Genomic DNA, 27963 nt, shown 5'->3' with positions numbered 1-27963 from the left:
ACTACAAACAGATATACACACTAAATGTTTCAGAAGTGGTACATTTAGTCACTGTCAGTTGAGGCACAGAGTGACCTTTAAATATAAAGACATTCCATATTTAAGTGTTTTTTTAGATGTGCTTCAGAATTTAAACTGTGTTTAAGAGGTATTTTAAAAAGAAAGATGTTTGTTTTACAAAGGATTTTTTTTTTTTTTCAAACTAATTACATTCCAATTGAATTTGTTACCACCAGTGGAGCTTTTATTGCACATTCCTGAATTGTGTACTGGTTGGTATATTAAAACACTTGGCTTTATGTGCCAATTAGGTATTTTATTTTAGATACAAATACTGGAAGAAAGAAGGATAGAAAAGAAAGCTAAACAAAAAGATATGGAAGGAGAAAAAAGCAATCGTCAGGACTGTTTCTAATTGCATTTGGTCTGGGTCTTAGCGATAACATCAATTCCATTATTTTCTGCATTTGAATTGCACTGCAGCCCGTCTTTAGCATCCTGTCTTTGATTGGCTGAATGCAGGTGTTGGATGTTTAGAACAAGTGGGACATGCACAAGGATACACTGTGCCAATACCATTGCCACTGCAAACAATAGGGATAGTTCACCCAGTAGGGGATAGTTTTTCATTTTTTTTTCTTCTTTCATGGAACAAAAAAGAAGATATTTTAAAGAATATCCTGGCCACTCTCTTCAATGTAATGTTAAAGGAGAACTCCGGTCAATTTTAACATTGAGCTCATTTTATTGTACATTTGGAGTGCTGTCAATACAGAGAACAACTACAAAAATCGGTGTTGCCTACACCGAGTTATTCTATTTTTAAAATTTGCACCCTGTTGACTTCAATGGGGCAAGTACTAAACCTGCTTTTAGGCTCTTAACATCCTTGATGTGTCATTACAAGTGCACAGAAAATGTGAGTGATTCCTTCTGAGTGAACACGAGTGGATCTGACTTCAGTAGATGTAAAAGATATGTATAAAAATGATGTTATTTAAGCCAGCGCAAATACCTGTTTACATCCTGTTTTTTCGGTTGAAGTCCAAAGTAGTCGATTGCCGAGTTCACGAGCGTGATCATAGGTAATAAACCTATGCACGTGAACTCGGCAATCGACTACTTTGGACTTAAATAACATAATTTTTATACATATCTTTTACATCTACTGCAGTCAGATTCACTCGTGTTCACTCAGAAGGAATCACTCACATTTTCTGTGCACTTGTAATGACACATCAAGGATGTTAAGAGCCTAAAAGCAGGTTTAGTACTTGCCCCATTGAAGTCAACAGGGTGCAAATTTTAAAAATAGAATAACTCGGTGTAGGCAACACCGATTTTTGTCGTTGTTCTCTGTATTGACAGCACTCCAAATGTACAAAAAAATTAGCTCAATGTTAATATTGACCGGAGTTCTCCTTTAATGATGACAGACAGGGGTTTCAAAGTATATTCTGTATATAGCAAATGTAAATTAATGTCCCAGTTACACTTAATTTTGTCACATTTTCTTGGTTAAGCATAACATAAAAAGAGATTCTATTTTGTATTTTTACCTTAACTATGAAATTAAAGGGGGGGGGGGGTGAAATGCTCATTTTCACTCAATCTCCTGTTAATCTTGAGTACCCATAGAGTAATATTGCATCCTTCATATCTCCAAAAAGTCTTTTGTTTTATTATATTTTTAATTGAAAGATTGGCTGTACCGAGTCTTTCCGGAAAAAACGAGCTGGGGGCGGGCCGTGTGGGCGAAGCTAAAGCTGTGCTAACGCGCAGAGCTAACAACACACAGAGACATTTGTTCAACAGTTTTACTCACCGTTCCAAAGCACGACCGCGAACCTTTATCATTGTGACTGCTCGATCCTTAAGCATTAGACGATCTGCAAATCCATCGATCTGGGCTTTGTTTATAAAACAATCATCGTCGAAATGCAGGGAACAACAGTCTTACACAACTCCGTTTATGCTCAGGAAAACAAACTCCATCCACGGGTTCCTTAACGCCGGGTTCTTTGGCAATCTGTGCAGGGTTGTCTTGCCCTGGCAACCAAAAACACACTTCTTTGGTGACATTGACTTCCCAAAAGCCGGGCAGGGCGCTTTGATGGCGAACTGCTTTCACTCTCTTGCTCTGTTCTACGAGTGCGCGCGCGCCCGCGATCTTACCGGAGAAGTGCCCTTAGGACCCATATAAGGAAATTCCGCTCTATCTTACGTAAGACAGAGCCATACTCGAAAAAAACTTTCCGAAACTTGTGACAAACTGGAAGGAGTATTTTTGGAACAAAAATACTCCTTCAAACGTACAACTTAGTTTTTGAAACTTTGTCCATGTTTAGCATGGGAATCCAACTCTTTACCAGTGTAAAAAACTCAGTATGCATGAAATAGCATTTCACCCCCCCCTTTAATGTTCTATTTAACAATTATAAATCTCAACAAGTTAGTGTTTTTAAGCAGTTTTACATGTATTCCAAGATAATAACTAAAGACAATAAAAATGTAAAGATGTACCTGTAGTTTCACCAAGCTAATGGATCAATAGAAAAAAAAAAAATTGGCATAATGCATAAGGCGGTGATATCTAAGTGCTGAGCTGTATTTGTATCAGGAGAAGAACAAAGTGTTTACAAGATTCTTTCTATGAATAAGAATGTAATTATGTGTCAGAAATAAAATGTTCTTTTAATTTGGATCTTTTCAGTAATTTGTCTGATCTGGTTCACAAGGATTCGTTCGTGATTTAGATTGATCAGTTTCTTGAGAAACTCAATGACACAGTCGCATTAGCAGTGGTTAACAGTTCCCTGAAGGTGAAGATTATCAGTGAATATCGTCTTAAATTTCGATCTGTAGTCAAACAAAGCTATCAGAAGATTTTGAATATAGTTCACAATTCGAATGGACTGCAATTATGATACATATATTTTGCCTGTGTATGTCCTTTTTGAATTTTGAAATCTCCAGTCCCCATTGTAATTGCAGGCAAAAGAGTGAATTATAGTAAATGGGAAAATTATTGACATTTTTACCTTTTATGTTCCGTGGGATTGAGTAAATAATGACAGAATTAATTTTTGGGGTGCATGCATCATATTCCATAATAGACTTAAAAATATTCCAAACAAAGATCTTTTGTAGAAAGCAGAATGCAATGACTCAAACCGATTTTGAGGTTATACAAGCACATCTGTAGCCTACAGTGTATTACATGAGCTTTTGGGTAGTCTCTCCCTTTGTCTGTATAATGCATAAGGCAAAACAACTGCAATCTGTTCAAGAACAGGAAACACTTTTTGTTAATCATCCATTTTCCAAGAGGTGTGTCATAAAGGTATATACATGTTATATATATTTTTAAAGTAAATGTATTAAGTATTTCACACAAAGGAACATAAATAAATTAAAGATGATCCATAAACTTTCTTTCATCTAAAAACAAAAAACAAAAAAAACATTACATATGCATATCCTTATCCTTTTGATGTTTCTAACAGAGTCAAGTTGAAGGATGGTGTGGCGTTTCTGGGGGCGAGGGCCAGTAACCCGGTTCAGTGGACAGTTAGTCAAGACGTCAGGAGTGAGGGACACAGAGTGGTCACTCTGCACTGCCGCAGGAAGGAAGCCAACTTCGGAAAAAGGTCAGTAACCCTTCAATCTGTCTGTTCTATTGGTATCAAAGACGTCATCATCAGAAGGCTGCTGGTTACTTGAATGGCCCAGAAGTTCAAAGTTTAAGATCAATGCTTCAGGCAAAAACACTGCAAATGAAAGAGTTGTTTTTTTTTTTTTTTTTTTTTTTTTTTTTTTCTCACTTGCTCACACTTTTGCTCTCTTCGTAAAGTTTTGGCCAAGAAAGATTCAAACGCATACGCATATACTATGACCTGCACCATACAGCCCTTTGGCATTTAGTTAAATATAAGCATCTCTGCCTAATGACTCTTCTTCTAAACTCTTCTGCTCTTTTCATATACAGGCCCTCTGGTACTTGCAGCATGTTTTGTGCATTTCTACAGAAGCGCTACTACATTTCTTAGAAGCGCTACAGTACTTGAAATCATTTCAAAGTTAAACTTTTTCCCTAACAAGCTACTTTACCTTTAGCTTTGTAGCGACTTGTTTTTTTGATCAGAAGTCTAATTCATTTTAGTCACTTATTTGTTTATTGTGAAATATTTAGTTTGCTGCTGTACATAATACACCTTTTCCTTCGTTATATAAGTGTGTTTTAATAGTTGTATTTAGTGTTTGTTTATCTGCTTAAAGGGATAGTTTACCAATAAATGACAATTCTGTCATCAATTACTCATACTCATGTTGTTCCAAACCCTGATGAATCCTAAATTAAATCTGTTTGTCAAATAAAGCGATCATGTCACTTCTGAAGACTTGGATTAAACCCCTCAGTTCAAATGAAAATAATTCTTGTGGGTTTGGAACGACATGAGGGTGAGTAAATGGTTTACTGCTGTCACTTAAATTGAGGTACAAAATAGTGATGCAAAAATAAATTAAAATAATCGAATTGTTTTATATTTAATCTCCCACCAGGACTGATATTAAACCTAGATCCTTTCACATGCGTGGTGGTTGTATCTATTTTCTGTAATGCAAACTCTGCGGTTTGTTTATATTCTTGGTCCAGAAATTAACCGTTTTTTTTTCTTCTTTTTTTCACTCAGAGAGATTAGAAAGTCATTGACTGACAGCTGTGATCTCAGCTCTTTTAGGTCCCTCAACTCTTCCACTACCTCTCTTTGGTGACATTTACATATGCAAATTAATCCCACAAACACGCCCCATTCCAACCCCTGATTAAAAAATAAACTTTGTTTTGCTGCCTGAATGAGACAGGGATATAAAATATCTGTGTTATTTAAGTCTGATTTAAGCCTGCAAATCCATTACTTTCAAATGTGTCAGTTCATATAATGGCCACACAGTGTGGGGTGGTAAGCGGTATCGACAGAGCTCTGAGCTTTCATGCACTCATTTTCTGCCTAAAGAGAGAAATGATGAACATTAGCAGAATTTTCTTTCCTCGCCTTTAGAATTTTATATAAATCATATTCCAATAACGTACAGTTATTTGATTATGCTCGCTCATTGAAATTCCTATCCCACCTAATGTGTGGGTGTTTCGAGAAGATATTCTTGTTACTCTGACATGCTTTACCTAATTGTAATTTTTGTCCCCGGCAACTGAAAAAATTACATTTTGGGTTTACAGGGGCTTTTAAAGTTTTATGATTCGTGCACAAGGGAGCTGTAGTTTACAACTGCTTCAAAAGCACTCACTGAAATCCTTTTGACCACTTGAAATCTGGAAAAACACTCACCAAAATGTAAATAAAACTCACTTCTCGAAAGAAAAAAAGTCAGAATATCCCTATAAAACCCACATTAAACCTTAAGAGCTTACGGGTAAAGTTACGCTCTGCTTTCAAACCTGTCCATAAAACTTTGTAAAGGAGGTTTCCTTAGAGCCTACAGGAGGTGGGGATGTTTTCCCGATAACCGTTTCTCATCTTTTTCTTTAGAGGTCAGGAGATGATAGTGAGAGAGGTACAGGAACATGTGCTAGCTCCGGTCCACAGGGGGCAGATTGGTATGGTAATGAGTTATACTTCCTTGATTTCTCCAACTCTGTTATATCACTAATTAGTCTTTACACACTCTGACAAAAGTTGATTTTATCATTTCTGCATAATAATGTCTGGCTTAAATCATATTTCCTCTACAAAGTTGTGAAGACAGGAGCTCTGTTCCAAAATCAAGTGTGCTACCTTGTTGTCTAACTACTACCAACATAGGCAGCTACAAATGTAACCTAATATGTGACTGATTTGAAATGCTCTACAAAGGCACAAAACTGCGTAAAACAAATAATTGCAATGTTGGGTATAAAAAGCTATTTGGGTAATATGGAGTAAAATAGTCTATATAAATATTGATGATTTCTAGAGTTTATTAATCTGTTTGAAATATGCCAACACAGGAAAGGAAACTGCTATTTCATAGGGACTATAAAATATAGTTTCCGGCTGCCCCCGGAAAAATAAATATTCTCGTTGACTACTAGTCGTTTATTTAAGCCATTAGTCGACTAGTTGCATGTTTACGATATTAATGTAATTACTTAAATGTATATGCTGATACATCGGTAAATGTTTGGAGTTTCAGGGCTGAGAAAGAATGTGTAACTTTGCTAACAAAACCATAATAATGAGCCTTTGAAATATAAATGAAGTGCTCAAGCGCACAAATAAAGTGGATGCACCTATAGAGAGAAATACACGTTGAGTGGTACTACTGTAATTTAGCTTCCGCACAAACACTTGGATATGCGCCTAATAACAGCGCACATTGATCTAGGTTAACGGTAGAGAGGGCAGCCATGTTAGTGGCTAATGTTAGGCTACTACATGTTTCAAATGATAAGCCATATATGAGGTTGACGAATGATCAACATGATTACCACGTGTTAACGTTCTCACAGGCTAATTAATATTTGGTGGGCTAAGCTTGGTTAATCATTAGGAGGCAGCCCTAATGGTCATGTATTTGAGTTTGAGTTTAATAAAGGTGTTTAACATTTACATTGAATTGTTTAGCAGACGCTTTTATCCAAAGCAACTTTGTTTTGGGTTGACAGCAAAAACATTTTTTCAGGAATGAAAGTTACAATTACTCCACTGTTTTACAATTTAATTAGAATTTAAAGTTCTTATGATTTAGTCAATTTGTAAGAATTTGCAATCAGTCACTGTGTAGGTGATAACTGAAGCGGTAGTAAACCAGTATTTTGTTCTGCTTAATTAAAGGACTACAGGATAAATGGTAGAATTATCCATTTTGCGTTTGAAAATGCTTGCGTTATAGTACATGGCATGACAAACTACCAGAGCCTCTGATGACTCATATGAGAGCAATTATACTGGAGCGTCGCACAGATAAAGATGTGAAGTTGATAGTCGTCTCAAGCTGGAGATGATTAAGAAGAAGCAGAAAAAAGAAATTGTTAGTTTCTTCAGGAAATATCACAAGTCCTCAAGACGCCTCTATCAAGCAAAGCAGCACTGCACTGTTTGAACGTGTACTGTACACTGCCAAATCAAAGCAGACAAATAACAGATCTGAGCTTTTATGGATACACTCTATGTCTTGCTTTAAGCCTCATGTTCTCTTCTTTTTCATATGGGGTGCCAGAGACCCCTATGCTGAATGTGTAAAAATAATATCAGTCATTTTTAAATTTTCAGACTTATAGTAGGCAGCTATTATTGAAGATTTACTTCAAGAATTAAAGGTAGGGTAGGCAGTGTCATAGAGGCTAGCAATAGCAAGCTAGCTTTGAAAGCATTAGCCTAGATCCCACAGAGCTTTCAGAGCGTCTCCAAAGCCACGCCTCCTTGAGGCGGTGTTAAATTACCTCATGTCTCAAAGCACACATTCGGACCAAATGCAATGATTGGACGAAAATGTTTTTTGGTCCTGAGACTTCCACAGAAGATATATGTAAAATTATTCTTAATTTTTAATTTAAGTGGTTAAATTACAACCACTTCTGTTATTGATTCCTATCAGGATGTGAAGAGAGTTTCAACCAGAATAACAATAAGGGTTTATGAAAAAAAATCGTACCAAAACATACTAAATCAAACTGACTGTTTCATTACAGACAAGCCTCTTATGCTCACCAAGGCTGCATTTATTCAGGGCTTCAAGTATTCCGGCACCGTCCCGGATCTCCGGCGTGCGGCCGTGAGGAATACATTTTTTTTTTTTTAAATCGGAACTTGCATGGTTTAATATTTTCGAGTCAATTGATTTCACCTACCAATCATATGAAAGGAACGCAGCTCTTACAAACGTTACAAGCCTATCAGAAGCAGAGCAGGGCGGGGCCTGGCAACACAGTGTGATTGAGATTTATACGTCACGTTAGCGTTGTCGGTGAAAGGAGCGCTAGTTCATGAAGCTTGGGGATGATGTCCTACCCACGGGCGTAATTTCCTATGGGGACACTTTCCAAAATCCCATTGTCCCCCACCCCCATCCCCACTCAAATTCGTTTGTTATGATGTTTAACCGCACGCCGTCATTGCCACGGAGGAGCAGGACCGAGCCTGTGTAAAATAGCTCACTGAGTGATCTAATGAGCAAGTAGCGGTTGCGGCACAGACAGCGATGAAACGCCAGAAACTACAACAGGTGACTTTAATGTCATCATGGATGAAAAGAAAGAAAGGAGATGTGAGTTGGTTCAGTAAATTAGCTCAGCTCAGGATAATCATATTTTCTGTCTACACCTGTTGATAACTGAGCTAACGTTAACATACACTGCTGCTTGGTAACTTCAGACTTGGCTAAATATTTAATTTTAATATTTAATTAAATATTCTGTGTAGCTTACAAAAAAAAAAACATTCTGTGTAGGCCTACCATGAAAACGAGTCCACTTTAAACCGCAGCATTTTCTGTAAGCAATGTATGACAAGTAGCCTAACATTAGTGCTGTCAACGTAAACGCATGCAATTAATTTTTGTCCAGCTTTAACGTGTTAAAATATTTATCGCAGCGTCCGTTCTTTCTGTCATCCTTTGGGTTGTATGATCATGCTCTCCTTCACGCAAATGTTTTAAACTATCAATGCACGAGAAGACAAAAGAGAACGCGCTGTCAGTGAATGTCCTCCTGAAACACACACACACACACACACACACACACACAAGTCAAGTCAAGTCAAGTCAAGTTTATTTATATAGCGCTTTTCACAACACAGGTTGTATCAAAGCAGCTTCACAGTAATAAATTAGAACAATACATCAATGTTTGTTTCTAGTGGAACGTCTACGTTCGGTAATACTGATCAATAGTATCGTTGATTGATTAATTTAATTAAATATCCCCAACTGAGCAAGCCAAAGGCAACAGTGGCAAGGAACCGAAAAACTCCATCAGGTGACCTAATGGAGAAAAAAAAAAAAAACCTTGGGAGAACCCGGGCTCAGTCGGGGGCCAGTTCTCCTCTGGCGTTTATGAACTAGAGGTCGGATTTAACTGTAGGATTAAAAGTATTATATGAATGCCTGGCTGAAGAGATGCGTCTTTAATCTAGTTTTAAACTGGGAGAGCGAGTCTGAGCAACGAACAGTATCCGGAAGACTATTCCAGAGTTTTGGTGCTAAATGTGAAAATGCTCTCCCTCCTTTGGTGGACCTAGATATCCTAGGTATGACCAAAAGCCTCGAATTTAGATAGAAGATCGGTTAAATAGACTGGAGCTAAGCCGTTTAGGGCTTTATAAGTCAGTAGCAATACCTTGTAATTAATACGGGACTTTATAGGTAACCAATGTAGGGATGATAAAATCGGTGTTATATGATCATATTTTCTTGATCTAGTTAGAACTCTAGCGGCGGCATTTTGGACTAACTGTAGCTTGTTTATTAAGGATGCAGGACAACCGGCTAATAACGCATTATTAGCGTTACACAGAGAAAGACGCGCCAGTATCGCAGTCGACAGCGCGCCATCGAGTTCTCTTTCGCGCTTGAACGAACCATAAAGGCCCTTTCACACCGGATGCGTAACGAAAAAGCGAAACGAAAAAGCGAATAGTTCGTGTGCGAATAGTTCGCATCAAAACCATTCACATCAGCCGCGACGCGAATTTGCGACGTCTGTGACGTTCAGAGAGCTTCAACATTCCAAAACTTTCGCGCGAATCGCGCCGACAGCTGAGAAAACATGCACACTTCATCATCATCATCATCATCCAGTCATAGTCATAGCAGTGAAGACGAGTTCAGAGTTTAAATTTTCATTTTATTTAAAAGACAGAAAAGAAGGTTTTGGGTGCACCCAATCTTACAGAACAGAGAGTCTGAAGGGGAGTATGCTTATGTGCACAGTTTTTTTGCGTCTTCAACTAAACACAGTGCGTTTTGTAATGTAACTACACATTACACTTAACACACAAAGTAAGTAAGTTAAAAATCATTCGACTAGAAACTGTAGATATCACACAAAGAAACTGTAGATATCACACAAAGAATAGTATACTAAAAGCAGCCCTAAATAGTCTCACTACATTTTGTTACGTGTTCAAAGTAAACACGGTCTCTGTCTCTATATCTTTGACGATAATAGTGTTAGCTTTCTATCCAAAATGTAGTTTGGACTGCTAGCCTACACTGCACAGGACTATACAACGACTAAAACTATCACACAACATACTCACAGTCATGATAACCGAGTTGGTTGGCAATGCTACGCCACACATTGTCTTTCAAATCGTTGTCCTTATAGTGTGTGATTGGCTGAAGCCTATTCTGTCGCCGCAAAAGTTAAAAAAAAATCGACATTGAAGCGAAAAAAATAAAAGTCGTTTTTTCGCCGCAGCACATTCGCGTTCGGTGTGAAAGCACTCATTACACAAACAGCTGATCAAAAAATAAACCCATCGCGCGAATTATTCGTGCGTCAAAATCGCGTCCAGTGTGAAAGGGCCTTTACACACACATTTATGCCAAAATGTTTTGTCGAGTATCTTCACAAGAACAGTCAAATGATTTAAATACAATCTTAAATGGAAGTAAAGAGTAGAGAATGAGATGCGTGAGATCCTGTCAGCAGCGGCGGCTATTAAAGTGACAGCAATTCTCTCTGTTAGTAAAGTTAACCAAAGAACAATGGGAACAGAGAAAATTACTAACTGCTCAACGCTTCAGGATTAATCTATTTTTCATTTATAATTTATGCAGTGCGGACTGTTTTATAAACTTATTCAATTTCTATATAATTCACATTGGTTAGACAGGTAAGGTACAGGTAAATATGACATTTATTATGGGTTTAAGTGAGGATTGTTTTAAGTTCACTTAAATTAAAAGTTGTTATTTTTTTTTAAGCCTAATAAATGTTTCAAATTTTGGAAAAATAAATTTTCATCGAGACATAAGTAGCTATATCAGTGATACTGGTCTTCATTCATAAAAATATGCCATTAACATGCTTGAAAATAAATGGTGCCAATGAAGCATACTCCAGCATACTTGCGCTCTCTCTCTCTCTCTCTCTCTCTCTCTCTCTCTCTCTCTCTCTCTCTCTCTCTCTCTCTCTCTCTCTCTCTCTCTCTCTCTCTCTCTCTCTCTCCCTCTCTCTCTCTCTCTCTCTCTCTCTCTCTCTCTCTCTCTCTCTCTCTCTCTCTCTCTCTCTCTCTCTCTCTCTCTCTCTCTCTCTCTCTCTCTCTCTCTCTCTCTCTCTCTCTCTCTCTCTCTCTCTCTCTCTCTCTCTCTCTCTCTCTCTCTCTCTCTCTCTCTCTCTCTCTCTCTCTCTCTCTCTCTCTCTCTCTCTCTCACACACATCTTCTGTCTCTCTCATCCAGCTTGACTGTGGAGGAAATTTTTCTTTTTCATATTCCTCTCAAACGGTGTGTGAAATGAGAGGATCAGTTACTCCTGGAATGAGCAGATGTGCTTCCAGTGAATTTCTCATGCGGAATCCCCAGCCCTGCCCCATCCCTAAAGTAACAAGCTCTACTCACCCTACTAGAACGACATGGTAAAACTCAACAAAATATCTTTATTAGAGGCCCTCTTCGCTAGTGAAGAACGTGTTGAATTCTTTTTCTTATACCAAAATACTTTGTTTTTAGTCCAGAAGTTCAGTTCGCTTGCTCATGTTTCCATGGTTAAAGAGGCTGTAATTGGGCCTTGAGTGCCGTGTCTGGACGTGTTGCTTGCTGTTTTGTGCTGGTATTGATTTAGCAGTGGGAACGCCACTTATCGAGGTGCTTGAAGCGGCACAGCAAGACGTCTAATCCTGGGGTTGGGACTCTGCTCAATGGGGCAGGCTATAATCCCCCATACCGTCAGTGGCGCAGAGAGCCGGGGATGATTCCCAGCATAAAACTAACAAGATACTCTTTCATCGACTTATTTATTCTTTTCTTTGGAGTGCCACAGTGGGGATTAGATTGAGCCATCTTGTCTTTTGTTTTGAGTTTGTCCTTTCTTCTCTCAGCCTGTCGCTGGATCGATGGAGAGGTGGAGTCTCAGGTGAACAGACTGACGCTCCCCGCTCTCACTCTTTCTCTTTCCTTGTCGGATGCACTACACACCCATCAGAGCATGTTTGACAGGTCAGGCATGTTTTAATGTCTGTTCCGGCACAACTTTTAATGGTTTCTCCTTTGTTTTTGTTTTGTTTGTTTTTTCGTTTTTTTTTTATAAAGGCTATAGAAGGCTATACATCATAATTCCCATCAATCAGTTGCTCAGCTGACATTGACAGTTTATTTATATAAATAGTACTGTTAAAAAGTTTATGGTCAGTAAGATTTTTTTTAATGTTTACGAAGAAGTCTCTTATGCTCACCAAGGCTGCATTTCTGTGACAGTAGAACCGTAAAACCAGTAATATCTAGAAAAATATTAATCCAATTATAAAATACGTTTTTATGTATATTGTTTTAAAATAGAGCATTACTTCATTCTTCAATGTCATATGATCCTTCAGAAGTCAATCTAATATGCTGAGTTGTGTTGCTAAATGTGTGTGTGTGTGTGTGTGTGTGTGTGTGTGTGTGTGTGTGTGTGTGTGTGTGTGTGTGTGTGTGTGTTTGTATACAGTATATACAGTGCTATGCATAAGTTTAGACACCCATGCTAAAGTTGACTAAAAAGAGGAATAAAAAATTATCTTTTGGAAATTGAACTTAATGCCTTAATCATCACATAGCCTTCACCATACCTAGAGTTTGGCATGGAGTATTTTCCATAAGATCATCTCTCAATGCAAATCAAACCAGCTATTAGGCTAACTGAAATAAAACCATGCCAATCTCTAGGTATGGTGAAGGCTATGTGATGATGTGGGGCTATTTTAATTCCAAAGGCCAAGGGAACTTTATCAGGATGCATAGTATCCTGGATCCATGAAGTAACTGGCCTTTAAAAATAAAAACCTGCCTGCCTCTATGGGATTTCAACATAAGGGTGTCCAAACTTATGCACCCTGTATTTTAAGGAACATTCATTTATTTATTTACGATACATTATTCATTCACAAAGAAAATTGGTGTCCTTAAAGGTTGGATTTTTCCTAATTTTTTTAATTAAGGCATTAAGTTCAATTTTCAAAAGATGATTTTTTATTCCTCTTTTTAGTCAACTTTAGCATGGGTGTCTAAACTTATGCATAGCACTGTATATACACACACACTCACACAAACTACCATTTTATTTTTAAATATATACTCTTACTTCATATATTCTTACAAGAATTTTAAAAGATAAAGATGCTTTCTTGCAGCCAGCAAAAGGTGTATTTAAACCATGCTAACCACTTAAACTTTGACATCTTGGGGAAAGTTATTATCCCTTCTTTGTTGTCATCATCTTCTTCTTTGTCTTCTTCTTCTTCTTCGTTGTCTTCTATTTCTTTAAACAACTTGTTTTCCCTCCCTGCACCAGCCAAATGCAATTGATTGCCCATGCACTTCACTCACAGAGATGATGTTCAACACCTTAAAGACATCAGACATAGTTTGGCTTGAATGCAAACTACACCCTTTCCCCAGAGGTGTTGGATTTAAATTCGAAACATGCTTGTCAGCATCCATCTGTCAGCCGCCTGCCTCTGTTTAGATAAGAAATCTCGAACCCGGTGAATTCATGATGAGGGACAGTGAAAGAAAAACTTATGCAGGAACAAACACACGCCCATCAGCCATTCACAAGGCAAGGGTATTTTAATGAAAGAATCAGGCTTCTTCATACAAAGCCAATCTCACTAAACCGTTTCTGAATAAATATAAGGCTGTGCTGTGATTTCTAAAGCAGCTCCTCTGGTTGCCGTTGGCATTTTCTCTGGTTGATTTCATTAAAGCAGTGTGTCTGGACCACTTAATCGGGTTGCTGATCCAGAGTTGACCCTGATGTGACCTCTCCTCTCACCCTCTGTCTTTCTACCTCATTAATGTGCCAAGGACACTAGTGAAGTTCCTTTCTCCTCATGCGTGCACAAACACACACACATGCACTTAGGTTGCTTTGCGTTGTCAGAAGCTTCACCCCACAGGTCAGTGCACTATTGAGTTCTGTTAGTATCTGCTTGTAACAAACCCTCTCATTGCGTTGTCAGAAACCCCAGTCACATAAAGGGCAAAAAGGACAAGTATAAAGTGTTTCTGATATAGCAGTGTTTTGGTGGGAAACTAATCGTGTGTGTGTGTGTGTGTGTGTGTGTGTGTGTGTGTGTGTGTGTGTGTGTGTGTGTGTGTGTGTGTGTGTGTGTGTGTGTGTGTGTGTGTGTGTGTGTGTGTGTGTGTGTGTGTGTGTGTGTGTGTGTGTGTGTGTGTGTGTGTGTGTGTGTGTGTGTGTGTGTGTGTGTGTGTGTGTGTGTGTGTGTGTGTGTGTGTGTGTGTGTGTGTGTGTGTGTGTGTGTGTGTGTGTGTGTGTGTGTGTGTGTGTGTGTGTGTGTGTGTGTGTGTGTGTGTGTGTGTGTGTGTGTGTGTGTGTGTGTGTGTGTGTGTGTGTGTGTGTGTGTGTGTGTGTGTGTGTGTGTGTGTGTGTGTGTGTGTGTGTGTGTGTGTGTGTGTGTGTGTGTGTGTGTGTGTGTGTGTGTGTGTGTGTGTGTGTGTGTGTGTGTGTGTGTGTGTGTGTGTGTGTGTGTGTGTGTGTGTGTGTGTGTGTGTGTGTGTGTGTGTGTGTGTGTGTGTGTGTGTGTGTGTGTGTGTGTGATCTTTTAGGACAGGTAACAATTATTGTGGTAGTGTAAGTGTATAATACCTGTAAAGAGCTATTTGAGCAAAATTCTTTAAGTTATATGGTAAGAAGACAGTTTAGTTTAGATGAAACCTATAGAAAATGTTACTGACTGAATAGGTGAACGTCTCGGTTACTGATGTAACCCTCGTTCCCTGAAGGAGGGAACGGGAGACGTAACGTCGACATGACGACGTAATTGGGATCACTTCAGGGAGCTGTTGAAAACTTTTTCTTCGTCGAAGCAAGAGACCAGGAGACATTGGGGATCACGTTCAAACAAAGTTATTCTTTATTGAGGACTTCGCTGTACGCGGCTGCAGTTCTTCCCAAATCATTCTAACTAACATACTTCACATGGTTTCTTTATAGGCCTTTCAGTGGGCTGTCTTTAAAGGTGCTAAACATACACACAGCCTTAGAGGTAACCACTAAATCTAATCATCTAAAGACAATAGAGGTAATTGCCCCCAACTGACTTCCCCAAATGTTATAAACACAAATGGTCCCGAGAACTAAGACTAGGTAACATTCACACACAGTCCAACTCTTAGTTGGAAGATCAAAGGCTAACAAAACCCCTGACTATTACAATGTTTAGACAGCTGACTTAAAGCTGACTTCTGATCAGTAAATTGATGCCATCATGTTAACCTTGAATGCCCAATACAGTGTAATTCACCTTAGTTTTTCATGTGATGTTATGTAAGGAAGTAAGATCAGCAGATCTTAAACATATTCTTAAATTTGGATTCTTCAGTCCCCCGTTTGAGAGTTCTTAAAAACTCTCACAAAATACAAATTTAAACACATAAAGTTAATTCTTGTAACTGGTGTAAGTTACAGGCACATCGCATATGTTCATTCTTGTAACTTGTGTAAGTTACAGGCACATATAACTTGCTCTGTGTTGTTCATCTGTAATTGCATGTTGACACAGAAACAAACATGCACTTAGGGCCCGTGAAATCTTACGGGTCTGCTGGACGTGAGTCATTTGTTGGTTGACACACTTGATACTAACAGGTTTCCGAACCATGAAAAGTTATCTTCAGTCATATTAACCAGGTGCAGCACTCAGATAATGGTGCAGGCTTGTAGTCTTGATCATATCGATGGATGACTGAAGGTTCTTTTTCTCTGCGTTGTGTATTTTTTTCTTTTGTGATTGGCTCGTTCAGCAGTGGGTGTAGTTGTCTTCTTGAGGTTGTGGCTTCATATGCAGGTGAGACGTCGTTGCATATGGATTTTTGGAACAGCCATCAAGTGTTTATCTGCACAGAGGAAGAAAGAAAACAAAAGACGACAGAGCAGTATTTGTCCAAACACTAGGGTTGTAGCAGTATTTGTTTAAATACTAGGGTTGTAGCGTCTGCTGCAGTTGTTTCATTCTTTCCCTATTTCTTAATTTATTTGACACCTATGGACCAGTGAGGTAAGGATGGACTAAATGGGGAAAGGCCTATGAGGTTGTCTTCACCCTGGATTGGCCCCTGACGCCTGTTGCGTCAGTTCTTTCCAGGGCCCTCACTGAACCGTGTCCTATTCTGTCCCTGTTGTGTGCACACTGTACAGTGTGTGAGAAAATTGGCACATCTCCATTCTCCAGTGAAACATCAGTCTTAATAGACATCATATAGAGCATGGAGGTCTGATTGTGGTGTTCTGCAGTGTAACATTTATGGCTGTGAGTTTTCTGAATGTCCCCCAAACAAAGGCTGTGACAGTCACTTTCCTTTTGTTCTATTAAACAAAAAAAATAAGTCTTTCATCTTTGTTGTAAGTTACTGGGGAGATTAAGCAATCACAGCCCAAATTGTTAACACCTCAAAAAGCTTACCCACGAGTCCAGTGACGAGGGGAGGGGTTGCTTCAAAGTAGCAAACAAATGTAGTAAGAGCTGCATAACATTGTTAACTTGTCTTAAGTTATTTTTATTTTTTCGACATTCTTTTCCAAAATGTCCGTGCTTGCCACAGTAAGAACAACTGGCTTCTCTAGGACTTTTGCGTTTCTTTGGCTTCTCTGAGTTAACCTTAAAGGATGCTGCTGCAATTTTTACTCTTGCCTTGACATCAAAGTCTCTTTCCCACATAGCTAAACTGTCCAAGTTGTCTTGCAGGGTTCTATTTGACCATGTAAGATCTAAGAAAGGCAATGCATTTCTATGTTCTGACAAAAGACCATCGGACCATGCACGAACTAGAGGACCATTATGACCTAACACTTTCTCTGGAGTGTCGGCAATTCCGCTGTAAGCGGCAGCGGTCTGACAGAATCGTTCTGTGTACTCACAAACAGTTTCATCCTTCTTCTGTACACAATTAGTGAGCTTTGACCAGTCCACTTTCGGTCCAACAATGTTCTTTAACACTTTAACAACTTCCTCTCTCAATTCATCTTTACTGGCCTGTTGCAGTTCAGAATTATTTACAGCACTTTCAAAATCATTGAATTCTGACTCAGTCAAGATCTGTGATATTAGCTGGGTGACTTCAGCTAGAGTCATATCATAGAGCCGCATTTTGCTGATCAATGCTCTTCTAAACTTAGAAAAATTTCTTTGCACTGATGGCAAACTTTCAGCAATTCTCTCAATCTCTTTAGGACCTAAAGATGTTTTGATTGCTTGTGGCTGCAATATGGGGGTTGCACATGGAACTGTATCAACACCTTTTCCCTGAGGCTTTTGTCTAGCTACGCACACTTCAACTACATTTACATCTGCATTGACATTGTCCTCTATACTATCAAAAGACTGTAAATCAGGATAGCTTTCATCTGACTGTTGGTCTTTTAAATCACATTTGGTTGAGGCTTTGTTATGGCCCACCTTTGTCTTGAGACAGGACATGTGAGTCTGCAATTGTTTGTTCTGATCGTTTAACGTAGCAATACAACGAGCTTGTTCTTGTGCAATGGATAAGCTAAATTCTCGGTAACAACAGATAATAGCTTTCATATCGTTCTTGCGAATACTTGCTCCTAGTACCTTCTTACAATCTTCAATTGACCAAACTTTGACTGCATCAATGCCAAATTTCTTTGTTAAATTCAATCTGACTTCCTCAGTCACGATTGAGTCCATGCATTCTCCTAACAAGGACTTAAACTCATTGTCTGTCCATAACGGGCTAGCTAATCCACCTTTCTCTGTCGTGGGTATCAGCCTAGCATTCCTTTTAACCATTTTGTGACTTCCTTTGTTACTTAATCACAAAACACTAAAAAAACTTCTCTCTACTGTCTTGCAAACAGAGGGTACAATCTTATTAGCACATGAGGCTAATCTAATTCTAAAGCTAATTCTCTAGCTTACAGATAGGTCTTCTCTAGCAAGAGCATACACACAATATTAACATGTAACTGTTAATCTTCCCTGTCAACAACAGAGGATCAATTTCATCTCTAAAAGAAAACTTTTTAGAGGCTTATCTTTAGTTAACCAAACTCTACAGCTGTTTGTTAACTACTTCTCTGAACGGCGCAGAGGAAAACATTTGTACTGGTCTGCATTGGTTCTTTTAATGGAGTGAAACTCACCGAGTCTTTCATTTGTAGAGAAAGATTCCGTCTGGCAAAATTCAGTCTTTGAGATTTTTTTGGAGCTTGAAGTTTCAAGATGCAGTCTGGGACTCAGTCACCTTTGTTGAGATCTTTGAGCTTGAAGTTTTCAAGGTTCGGTCTGGAAAGTTCATTCTTTGTTGAGTTTCAGTTTCTCCATCCGGGTCGCGGCAGCAAATTGTTGAAAACTTTTTCTTCGTCGAAGCAAGAGACCAGGAGACGTTGGGGATCACGTTCAAACAAAGTTATTCTTTATTGAGGACTTCGCTGTACGCGGCTGCAGTTCTTCCCAAATCATTCTAACTAACATACTTCACATGGTTTCTTTATAGGCCTTTCAGTGGGCTGTCTTTAAAGGTGCTAAACATACACACAGCCTTAGAGGTAACCACTAAATCTAATCATCTAAAGACAATAGAGGTAATTGCCCCCAACTGACTTCCCCAAATGTTATAAACACAAATGGTCCCGAGAACTAAGACTAGGTAACATTCACACACAGTCCAACTCTTAGTTGGAAGATCAAAGGCTAACAAAACCCCTGACTATTACAATGTTTAGACAGCTGACTTAAAGCTGACTTCTGATCAGTAAATTGATGCCATCATGTTAACCTTGAATGCCCAATACAGTGTAATTCACCTTAGTTTTTCATGTGATGTTATGTAAGGAAGTAAGATCAGCAGATCTTAAACATATTCTTAAATTTGGATTCTTCAGAGCCCTATCAACTTCGAGTGTCTACAGAACGAGCCAATGAAAGTTGGCGTGCGTGAATCGCGTCACGCGCCCCCGCCCCGCCGCGCGGGTATAAACAGGAAGCGGGCGCACGCACACATTGTTTTTCGCTGAGGAGCCGAGATTTGTGACGGCCATGCAGCGATGGTCAGCAACGGTGGCGACGGGACGTTACGTCTCCCGTTCCCTCCTTCAGGGAACGAGGGTTACATCAGTAACCGAGACGTTCCCTTTCAGTCGCTCACGTTCGACGTAACGTCGACGTGACGACGTAATTGGGATCCCATGGAAAACGCCACGGTTGCTGCCACATCCAGCGCCCTACGCAAGACTCTCAGACCCCCAACTGCTGGGGCGGAAGACCTGCGTAGAGGGAGTTCAACTGCTGTTCCATTATACCCCACACAGCGGAACTCTTGGATAACACTGGGAAAGCGTACCTCTCCAGGGGAAAGAACGCTGCGGAGCCACATCCTTCCCGAAGGGAGGGAACATGTGGAGAATACACATACACATACACCTGGCCGAGGGGGCAGTGCGACATATGGAATGTCACTGGAGTGGCTCCACCCGAAGGGGGAGACACACCGGACAGTGACGGCAGAGCAGACTCTGCCAAGGGAAGACACGGGCTCACCGCAGGGAGCTGGTCGTGGAAGAATACACATATGGGATCGCCGCAGGGATCACCACATATGGAACCCAGCCTAGCACAAGTTACACAAGCATACGAGCACTAGGCCTGGCGTCGGACGCTCCGCAACGTCCGACTGACGAAGGGGTGCGGAGGAACTCACAGGGTTCGCCAAAGGGGAACTCGAATGGAGTAAAAAGCGCACGTATCCGTTCCTAGGAAGGGAGTGGCGCAGCAAGCCGACACTAGAGCGGGAACTTCGGTGTTACCGGCTAGTAGAAGCGAGCACACAGGAAGAAACCGGCTCAACACGTAAGCTATAAAACCTAGCGAACGTGTTAGGTGTCGCCCAGCCCGCAGCTCTACAGATGTCTGTCAGCGAGGCGCCGTGAGCCAGCGCCCAGGAAGAAGCGACACTCCTAGTGGAGTGGGCTTTCAACCCAGGCGGGCAGGGCACGCCTTGGGCTTCGTAAGCCAAGGCGATGGCATCCACTATCCAGTGGGCCATCCTCTGCTTGGAGACAGCCTTCCCTTTCTGCTGGCCTCCGTAACAGACGAAGAGCTGATCTGAGGTCCTGAGGCTTTGCGTTCTGTCCACGTACAGACGCAGAGCGCGAACGGGACAGAGAAAAGCCAGGGCTGGGTCTGCCTCCTCCGAAGGCAGCGCTTGCAGGTTCACTACCTGGTCCCGGAAGGGAGTGGTAGGAACCTTGGGCACGTATCCAGGCCGGGGTCTCAGGATGACGTGAGAGTTATCCGGGCCGAATTCTAGGCACGATTCGTCGACCAAAAATGCATGCAGGTCCCCTACCCTCTTGATAGAGGCCAATGCAACCAGGAGTACTGTCTTACAGGACAGAATTTTTAACTCAGCTGATTGCAGAGGCTCAAAGGGTGGTCTCTGAAGTGCCGAAAGGACCAGAGACAAGTCCCAAGAGGGTATAGAGAGTGGGCGAGGAGGATTCAGTCTCCTCGCTCCCCTCAGGAACCTGACGATCAGGTCATGCTTTCCCAAAGACTTACCATCAACAGCATCGTGATGTGCGGCAATAGCGGCAACATACACTTTAAGGGTGGAGGGAGACAGCCTTCGCTCCAGCCCTTCTTGCAGGAAGGAAAGCACGGCTCTGATCGAGCAAGATCGGGGGTTCTCCTCATGAGAGGAGCACCAGTCAACGAACAGGTTCCACTTCAAAGCATAGAGGCGCCTCGTAGAGGGGGCTCTAGCGGAAGTGATGGTGTCAACTACCGCAGGGGGTAGGTCACTTAGAACCTCCGCGTCCCGTCCAGGGACCAGACATGGAGTTTCCAGAGGTCTGGACGCGGGTGCCATAGGGTGCCCCGACTCTGAGAGAGCAGGTCCTTTCTCAGAGGAATGGGCCAGGGAGGGCTGTCGCGAGGAGCACTAGTTCCGGGAACCAGGTCCGGTTGGGCCAATACGGCGCAACTAACAAGACCTGCTCCTCGTCCTCCCTGACTTTGCACAAGGTCTGTGCAAGAAGGCTCACTGGGGGAAACGCATACTTGCGAAGGCCCTGGGGCCAGCTATGTGCCAGAGCATCCGTGCCGAGGGTCCCCTCGGTCAGAGAATAGAACAACTGGCAATGAGACGTGTCCGGGGCGGCAAACAGATCTACCTGAGCGGTCCCGAAGCGCCTGAAAATCAGCTGGACCACCTGGGGATGGAGTCGCCATTCTCCCGGTAGCACCTGCTGCCGTGAGAGCTCGTCGGCTGCACGGTTGAGCAGGCCTGGAATGTAAACGGCACGAAGCGACCTCAGATGCTTCTGACTCCAGAGGAGGAGATGGCGGGCGAGTTGTGACATGCGGCGGGAGCGTAGACCACCTTGGCGGTTGATGTACGCAACGGTCGCAGTGCTGTCCGTACGGACCAGTACGTGCTTGCCTAGTAGCAGCGTTTTGAAATGGCTCAATGCAAGACGTACTGCTAACAACTCGAGGCAGTTGATGTGCCAATGCAGTTGAGGCCCCGTCCACAGACCTGAAGCTGCATACCCTTTGTACGTGGCCCCCCAGCCGGTGGTAGAGGCATCCGTGGAGACCACAGAGTGCCTGGACACTTGTTCCAGGGGAACACCTGCCCGCAGGAACGAAGGGTCCGACCACAAGCTGAGAGTTTGGCGACAGTGCGGCCTCATATGAAGCAATCCGAGCGGCGTAACCGCGGCTGCAGATGCCATATGCCCCAGGAGCCTCTGAAACAGTTTCAGAGGTGCCGCTGTTCTGCGTTTGAGCGTGCTCACGCAGTTCAACACTGACTGGACACGGGCCTCGGTGAGGCGCGCTGTCATGCTGATCGAGTCCAACTCCATACCGAGGAAAGAGATCCTCTGCCCGGGGGTGAGTTTGCTCTTTTCCCAGTTGACCCGAAGCCCTAGGTGGCTGAGGTGACTGAGCACCATGTCCTTGTGTTCGCACAACTGCTCTCTCGACTGGGCCAGAATAAGCCAGTCGTCGAGGTAGTTGAGGATGCGAACACCACGCTCGCACATGGGAGCAATGGCCGCCTCCGCGACTTTCGTGAAGACGCGGGGCGACAGGGCAAACCCTCGAACGCAAAGCGGAGAAACGGTCTGTGTCGAGGGAGAATCGAGACATGAAAGTACGTGTCCTTCAGGTCGATCGCTGCAAACCAATCTTGGGGACGGATGCATTTGAAAATGCGTTTCTGCGTAAGCATCTTGAACGGTAGCCTGTGAAGGGACCGGTTCAGGACGCGCAGGTCCAAGATTGGTCGTAACCCACCACCTTTCTTGGGTACAATGAAGTACGGGCTATAGAAGCCGGTCTTCATATCGGCTGGAGGGACCGGCTCGATCGCGTCCTTCGCCAGTAGGACTGCGATCTCCGCCCTGAGCACTTGGGCATTGTCCGCCAGAACACGGGTGAACAGGATGCCCCTGAAAGCAGGGGGGCGCCGGGCGAACTAAATCGCATAGCCGAGTCTGATGGTACGGATGAGCCAGCGAGACGGGCTGGGAAGCGTTAACCAGGCTCCCAGAGACCGAGCAAGCGGCCCGAAGTGGGGTCTGAGTGTGTGGTGCAGCACATACCTGCTTCCGTCGAAGGGCAGAGTGAGTGTGTGGAGGCGACAGCACGTCCGGAACACAGCCACTGCTGCTCACTGGCGATGAAAGAGGGGCTCGGGAGTGACAAGGCATGGCGGCGTCGTCGACTGCCAAGTGCACCCTCTTGGGGCCCAGAGGTTTCAGAAATTGCTCTTTTTTTGAAAATGTGGGTACCACTGACCCGTGGGTCAGTGGCGGAACAAAAGAAAAGGAAACAAAAGATTCTCCGCCCGGCCCTCCACCGGGGGAAGGAGTGGCGCCTTCGCCATCTCCTGAAGAGCAACTTGATCCACCTCTGGACCGCCCGTCTCAGGGTCGTTTGCACCGCCGCTTGCCTCCTGGTTTGGCAGCGGCCTGGACGGGCGGGGTCGGCTTCCTGCGGCTTGCTCCACGCTGAGGCCTGGATGATGGCTGCTGCTGCTGGGGCTTAGCGAACTGTGCGGCCGAGAACTGTTGGGCAAAGCTCTCGACCGCGTCGCCGAACAACCCAACCTGGGAAAGAGGGGCATCCAGGAACCGATATTTATCGGTGTCCCTCATATCCGCCAGGTTGAGCCAAAGGTGGCATTCCTGGACCACCAGAGTGGACATCGCCTGACCAACCGAACGTGCGGTTTCCTTCGTCGCCCGTAGGGCGAGGTCGGTTGCCACACGGAGCTCCCGGAGGAGCTCTGGGTCAGAACCACCCTCGTTCATGTCCATGAGCGCCTGGGCCTGGTGGACCTGCAAGAGCGCCATGGCATGGAGGGCGGAAGCAGCCTGTCCACAGGCCTTGTACGCCTTCGCCGTTAGACCGGACGAAAACTTACAGGCCTTGGACGGGAGGCGTGGATTACCCCGCCAAGAGGAAGCGGATGCCGGACACAGCTGCATCGCGACGGCCCGCTCCACTGGGGGGGTATCCACATACCCCTTAGCTGCCCCGCCGTCGAGGGTGGCGAGGGGTGAGGAGCCACTAGAACGGCTTCGGGCACTATACGGTGCCTTCCACGTCCTAGAAAGCTCCTCATGCACTTCCGGAAAGAAAGGTACCGGGGCGGCGCACTGAGAACCAGCATGGCCCGCCCCGAGAAACCAATCGTCCAACCGAGAAGGTTCGGGACGTGGTGGAGGATTCCACGCAAGCCCGACCTTCTCGGCAGCCCGGGAAAGCATAGCAGTCCATTCTGGATCTGGCTCGGACAACGCTACACACCCCGAGGGGGGCAACGCAGCCGAGTCGTCATTTCCAGAGGACAGCTCCCCCTCCGATGCTGCGATTGACATCTGGTCATCAGCCGGAGCCCCAAAAGAAACGGTTGGTCGTTCCGGAGAAGGACCAAGGCGTCCTCTAAGGGGCTCCAGTGGGGACAGCGCTTGTGAGGCGTGACGGGCCCGCGGAGGATGACTCGACGGGGAAGCCCTCACGGTAATCCTCAGATCACCCTGGTCATGCGCCAAAGTAGGTCTATTCTGCGGGGCAGAATAGACACTAGATCGGGGCATAGGCGAGGGGACTGCACCTCCCTTGAGGTAAGCAAGTCTCGATCTCAGCGCTGCGATAGTCATATTCCCGCAATGGGAACATGAACTATCCACAAAAGCTGCCTCAGCGTGTTGAATGCCCAATCACGAGAGGCAACTGCTGTGGCCATCTGCTGGCGCCAGGGAACGACGGCATCCAGAAACGCACAAGCGGAATGACATCTTGAAAAAGACGCAGGGTCACGCTTGTGTTGCTCTTTTAGTAAAAAATAAAAAAGGATTTAGAACTCTCTTTTTGTGTTGAGGCACCCAGGGGTAGCCGCAGTGTGAATGCACACACAGGGGAAACGCCCACCGAACCGACACACACACACACAGACACAAACACAGTGCTGTGAAAACAGCAGTTGAGAGCTGCAATGCTCGCGGCCACCGCTGATCGCGCTGTCACACCAACACAGGAACAGAGAGAGATGATCCTCTTTGAAGTCTTCAAGGCTGATTCTCATAGACAAAAAAGTCTCACAGAAACTCGGCTCCGAAGTGAAAGACAATGTATGCGTGCGCCCGCTTCCTGTTTATACCCGCGCGGCGGGGCGGGGGCGCGTGACGCGATTCACGCACGCCAACTTTCATTGGCTCGTTCTGTAGACACTCGAAGTTGATAGGGCTCCCTGAAGTGATCCCAATTACATCGTCACGTCGACGTTACGTCGAACGTGAGCGACTGAAAGGGAACAGAATCAAATGATTTGAGTTACATGAATAAATCAATCACCACAAATACATTTTGATACTCCTGCAATCTTGAAAAAAATTAAATTGTTAGATAAAACCACAACTTGGCATTGAGAAAGGTCACGTGACTGAAATGTTTGCCATTAAAGCGGTGTTTTTATCTCGCAATTTTCTTTTCTTTCATTGATAGTGTGCAGATTTTTAGTCTACGCACCTCATATGGACAGTTTTTAAGGCGCTGTGAGTTCTTGGCTATTTCTCAGATACTCTTGCGATGTTAAGCCTGTCTTTGATACAGTAAAAAAAAAATTGTGAATTTTTTGGTGTAGTTTACAGCATGTCTCTGTTTTGCAGTTTGACATCCCTGATGACACAGACATGTGTTTTCTGGATTCTTGACAGTAATCTTTCTGGGAAAATTCTAGCTGTTAGAGATGGCTCTGAACTTTTCTCAGCACAGTTCTACAGTATGTGTTACTTAATATATGAGGTCTTTTAAAGAGGTCATATCATGTTGAATCACAATTTTATTGATCTCTTGAGATAACGAGGTCATGGACCTGCTGTGAAAACATACCGTTCACACTTTCAGAACTCAAAATTGCCATACTATTATATTTTATACACTACTGTTTAAAGGTTGGGGGAGTAAAAACAGCAATATAATTTATTGCTGTGATGCAAAGCTGAATTTTCATCATTTTTGAACGGCTGTCATTGTATATGTCAATAAAGATGTTTTATTGCAGCCAAGATGGTGTAGTTAAAACATCACCTTCCAAACCTTGACCACTTGTTTTGGTACTAGACGCTGGCAAGATTCAAACCTACATCTCTCATATGAGCATCTGAGCTCAACATATCTGGAGTATGTGTTTACCACTAGGCCATGGCTCCATCTCAGTATGATTCTTTACTTTCCAAATTGCCAATGTGTGTTGTTATTGTTTCACAATGATGTAAAAGCCCTTTATTGGAGAAGGATCATCACTGTTGACATTGAATTCCTGCAGCACCAAGTCCTCTGAGTATGTCAAAAGTTGAATGCCCTTTAAGAACAGAGGGGTCTTATTTTTCTCCAAATGGGGTCTTGCTGTGTGTCTGTGTTTATGATAGAATACAGAGACCGCGGCACTTCTTACAGTAGTTGGTGTTAGTGATATGAAGCGCTGCAGGATGGTTCGGATTAAATTGCCACCATGGATTTGTACACTACGTCTTATCACATGAGGCCAGCCCGGCCTCACTGACAACCCTCTTTACTGTCTTCAGGCACTCGGCTGGCAAAGCTGCTACCAACCCTGGTGTTTCTTTGCCCGATAAAGCTAGAGAGGGGCAGACGCTCTATAGTAAGAGAGCTGGTTTAGGAACAAGAATGGAAAGGAGATTTCAAATGTGGCCAATATCTCTGTGGAGAGAGGGAGAGGATACCGTAGAAATCTGCGTTATCCCCCGTATCGATTGAGGTTGGGGGTGGGGAGCCAAAATAAATCATAGTAAGCGATTTAGACCGTTCCATTATGTTAAGGGGTGGGAGGGCCATTTTCTGTTTTTCATTAATGATGACAGAGCCTGTAAATACATTTTCCCCCCATTTTTAATTTATTCCGAAGCCTTGTGCCTGGCAACCGTTATGGCTCGTTTATGATTACATAACTGCTCAAGGCCAAGCAAGGCATTTAAGATTCATACGCCACTCACTCAAATTAAATAACGCGTGATCGATGCTTTAAATCCATCCAATGATTGCGTGTGTGTTGCCATGCTTTACAAATCCCCCTTTTTATCGAGGATGAGTGCTTGTCATCTCAGCATTAGTGTGCGTGTAGGTATGGGTATAAATAACGCAAGGATGATTGCAGAAGGCAAGGGCAGAAGCCAGATTACAGAGAATTAATGTGTAAATGCATATTGGTAATTAGTTTGTTGTGTGCGTGTTGGAATGTTCAGAGATGAAAAATATAATGTAGCCTGCAAATGAATTAAAGCCTGCCTTGACCAGTGACGTGTGGAACTTCTGAAATATAGGCTATACAGTAGGCAATGTTCCCTCTCAATGAGTTTAGTTTTTATCCACCCCAGTTCTGCGTTTACACATTGTAGTATTTGCTGCATGTGTGAAACATCTGTGAGATGTTTCACACATGCAGCAAATACTACAATATTTATATTAGAAGTTATCTTAACATGCTATTTATTAAATGCCTGGTCATATAAAATATACCGCGGATACTAAATAAGGCAAGGGTGTAGTTACATTCACGCTATTTTAAGGCAAAGGAAAAAACATTTAACTGTCATTTTGATGATCAAAGATGAGTTTTAAGGGATAAAATTGACTACTGGGGTACTTTAAGAAACGTTCATAGTTTGTCCCGACGAACTTTGCTTTTCTTTTTAAATATGTTGTATGAATTTCTTTGAATATCAAATCATGTTTACTCTACTTTCTTACATGCAGATGTCAATTGTAATTCTGCATCCTGTTCTCAGTTCAAATTTAGGAATTGAGAAACTGAATTGAAAAGACATTATACATTTAGTTCTGGATGATGCACAGCGCTGATGATAATGCAGTAATAAACATAAATAATAAGGCAACACTTTAGAACAGTGGTTCCCAAACCTGTCCTGAAGGCCCCCCAACACTGCACATTTTCTTTGTCTCCCTAATCAAACACATCTGATTCAACTCATCAGCTCAATTAATCCATGTGATAATGAGCTGATGAGTTGAATCAGGTGTGTTTGAGTAGGGAGACAAAGAAAACGTGCAGTGTTGGGGGGCCTTCAGGACAGGTTTGGGAACCACTGCTTTAGAATACTGTTACTGTAAAATACTTTAAACTACACAGGAACAAATGAGTAATGTCAAGTAACTCTAATTAATTAGTAAATAATAGCAATGAGGTAGTTCACTATTAGCTAATCCATAATATTATTTTATAC

General features: G+C 42.8%; 1 protein-coding gene across 1 annotated transcript in view; it reads left to right on the top strand.

The window, feature by feature from the left end:
- Positions 1-27963, top strand: part of LOC308705650 (transmembrane protein 132C) — a gene marked incomplete at its 3' end in the record, with an annotated part of 110467 nt that overhangs the window by 37209 nt on the left and 45295 nt on the right. Inside the window, exon 3 of the mRNA XM_081390764.1 lies at positions 3507-3650. Within this exon, the coding sequence (XP_081246890.1) occupies positions 3507-3650 (144 nt within the window). The remainder of the gene's footprint in view (positions 1-3506; positions 3651-27963) is intronic.

Source organism: Scardinius erythrophthalmus, assembly GCF_964197995.2.
Source record: "Scardinius erythrophthalmus genome assembly, chromosome: 17".
NCBI classification, from domain to species: Eukaryota; Metazoa; Chordata; class Actinopteri; order Cypriniformes; family Leuciscidae; genus Scardinius; species Scardinius erythrophthalmus.
The sequence above is the reverse complement of the archived record's forward strand: the minus strand, read 5'-3'. Positions and strand labels throughout refer to the sequence as shown.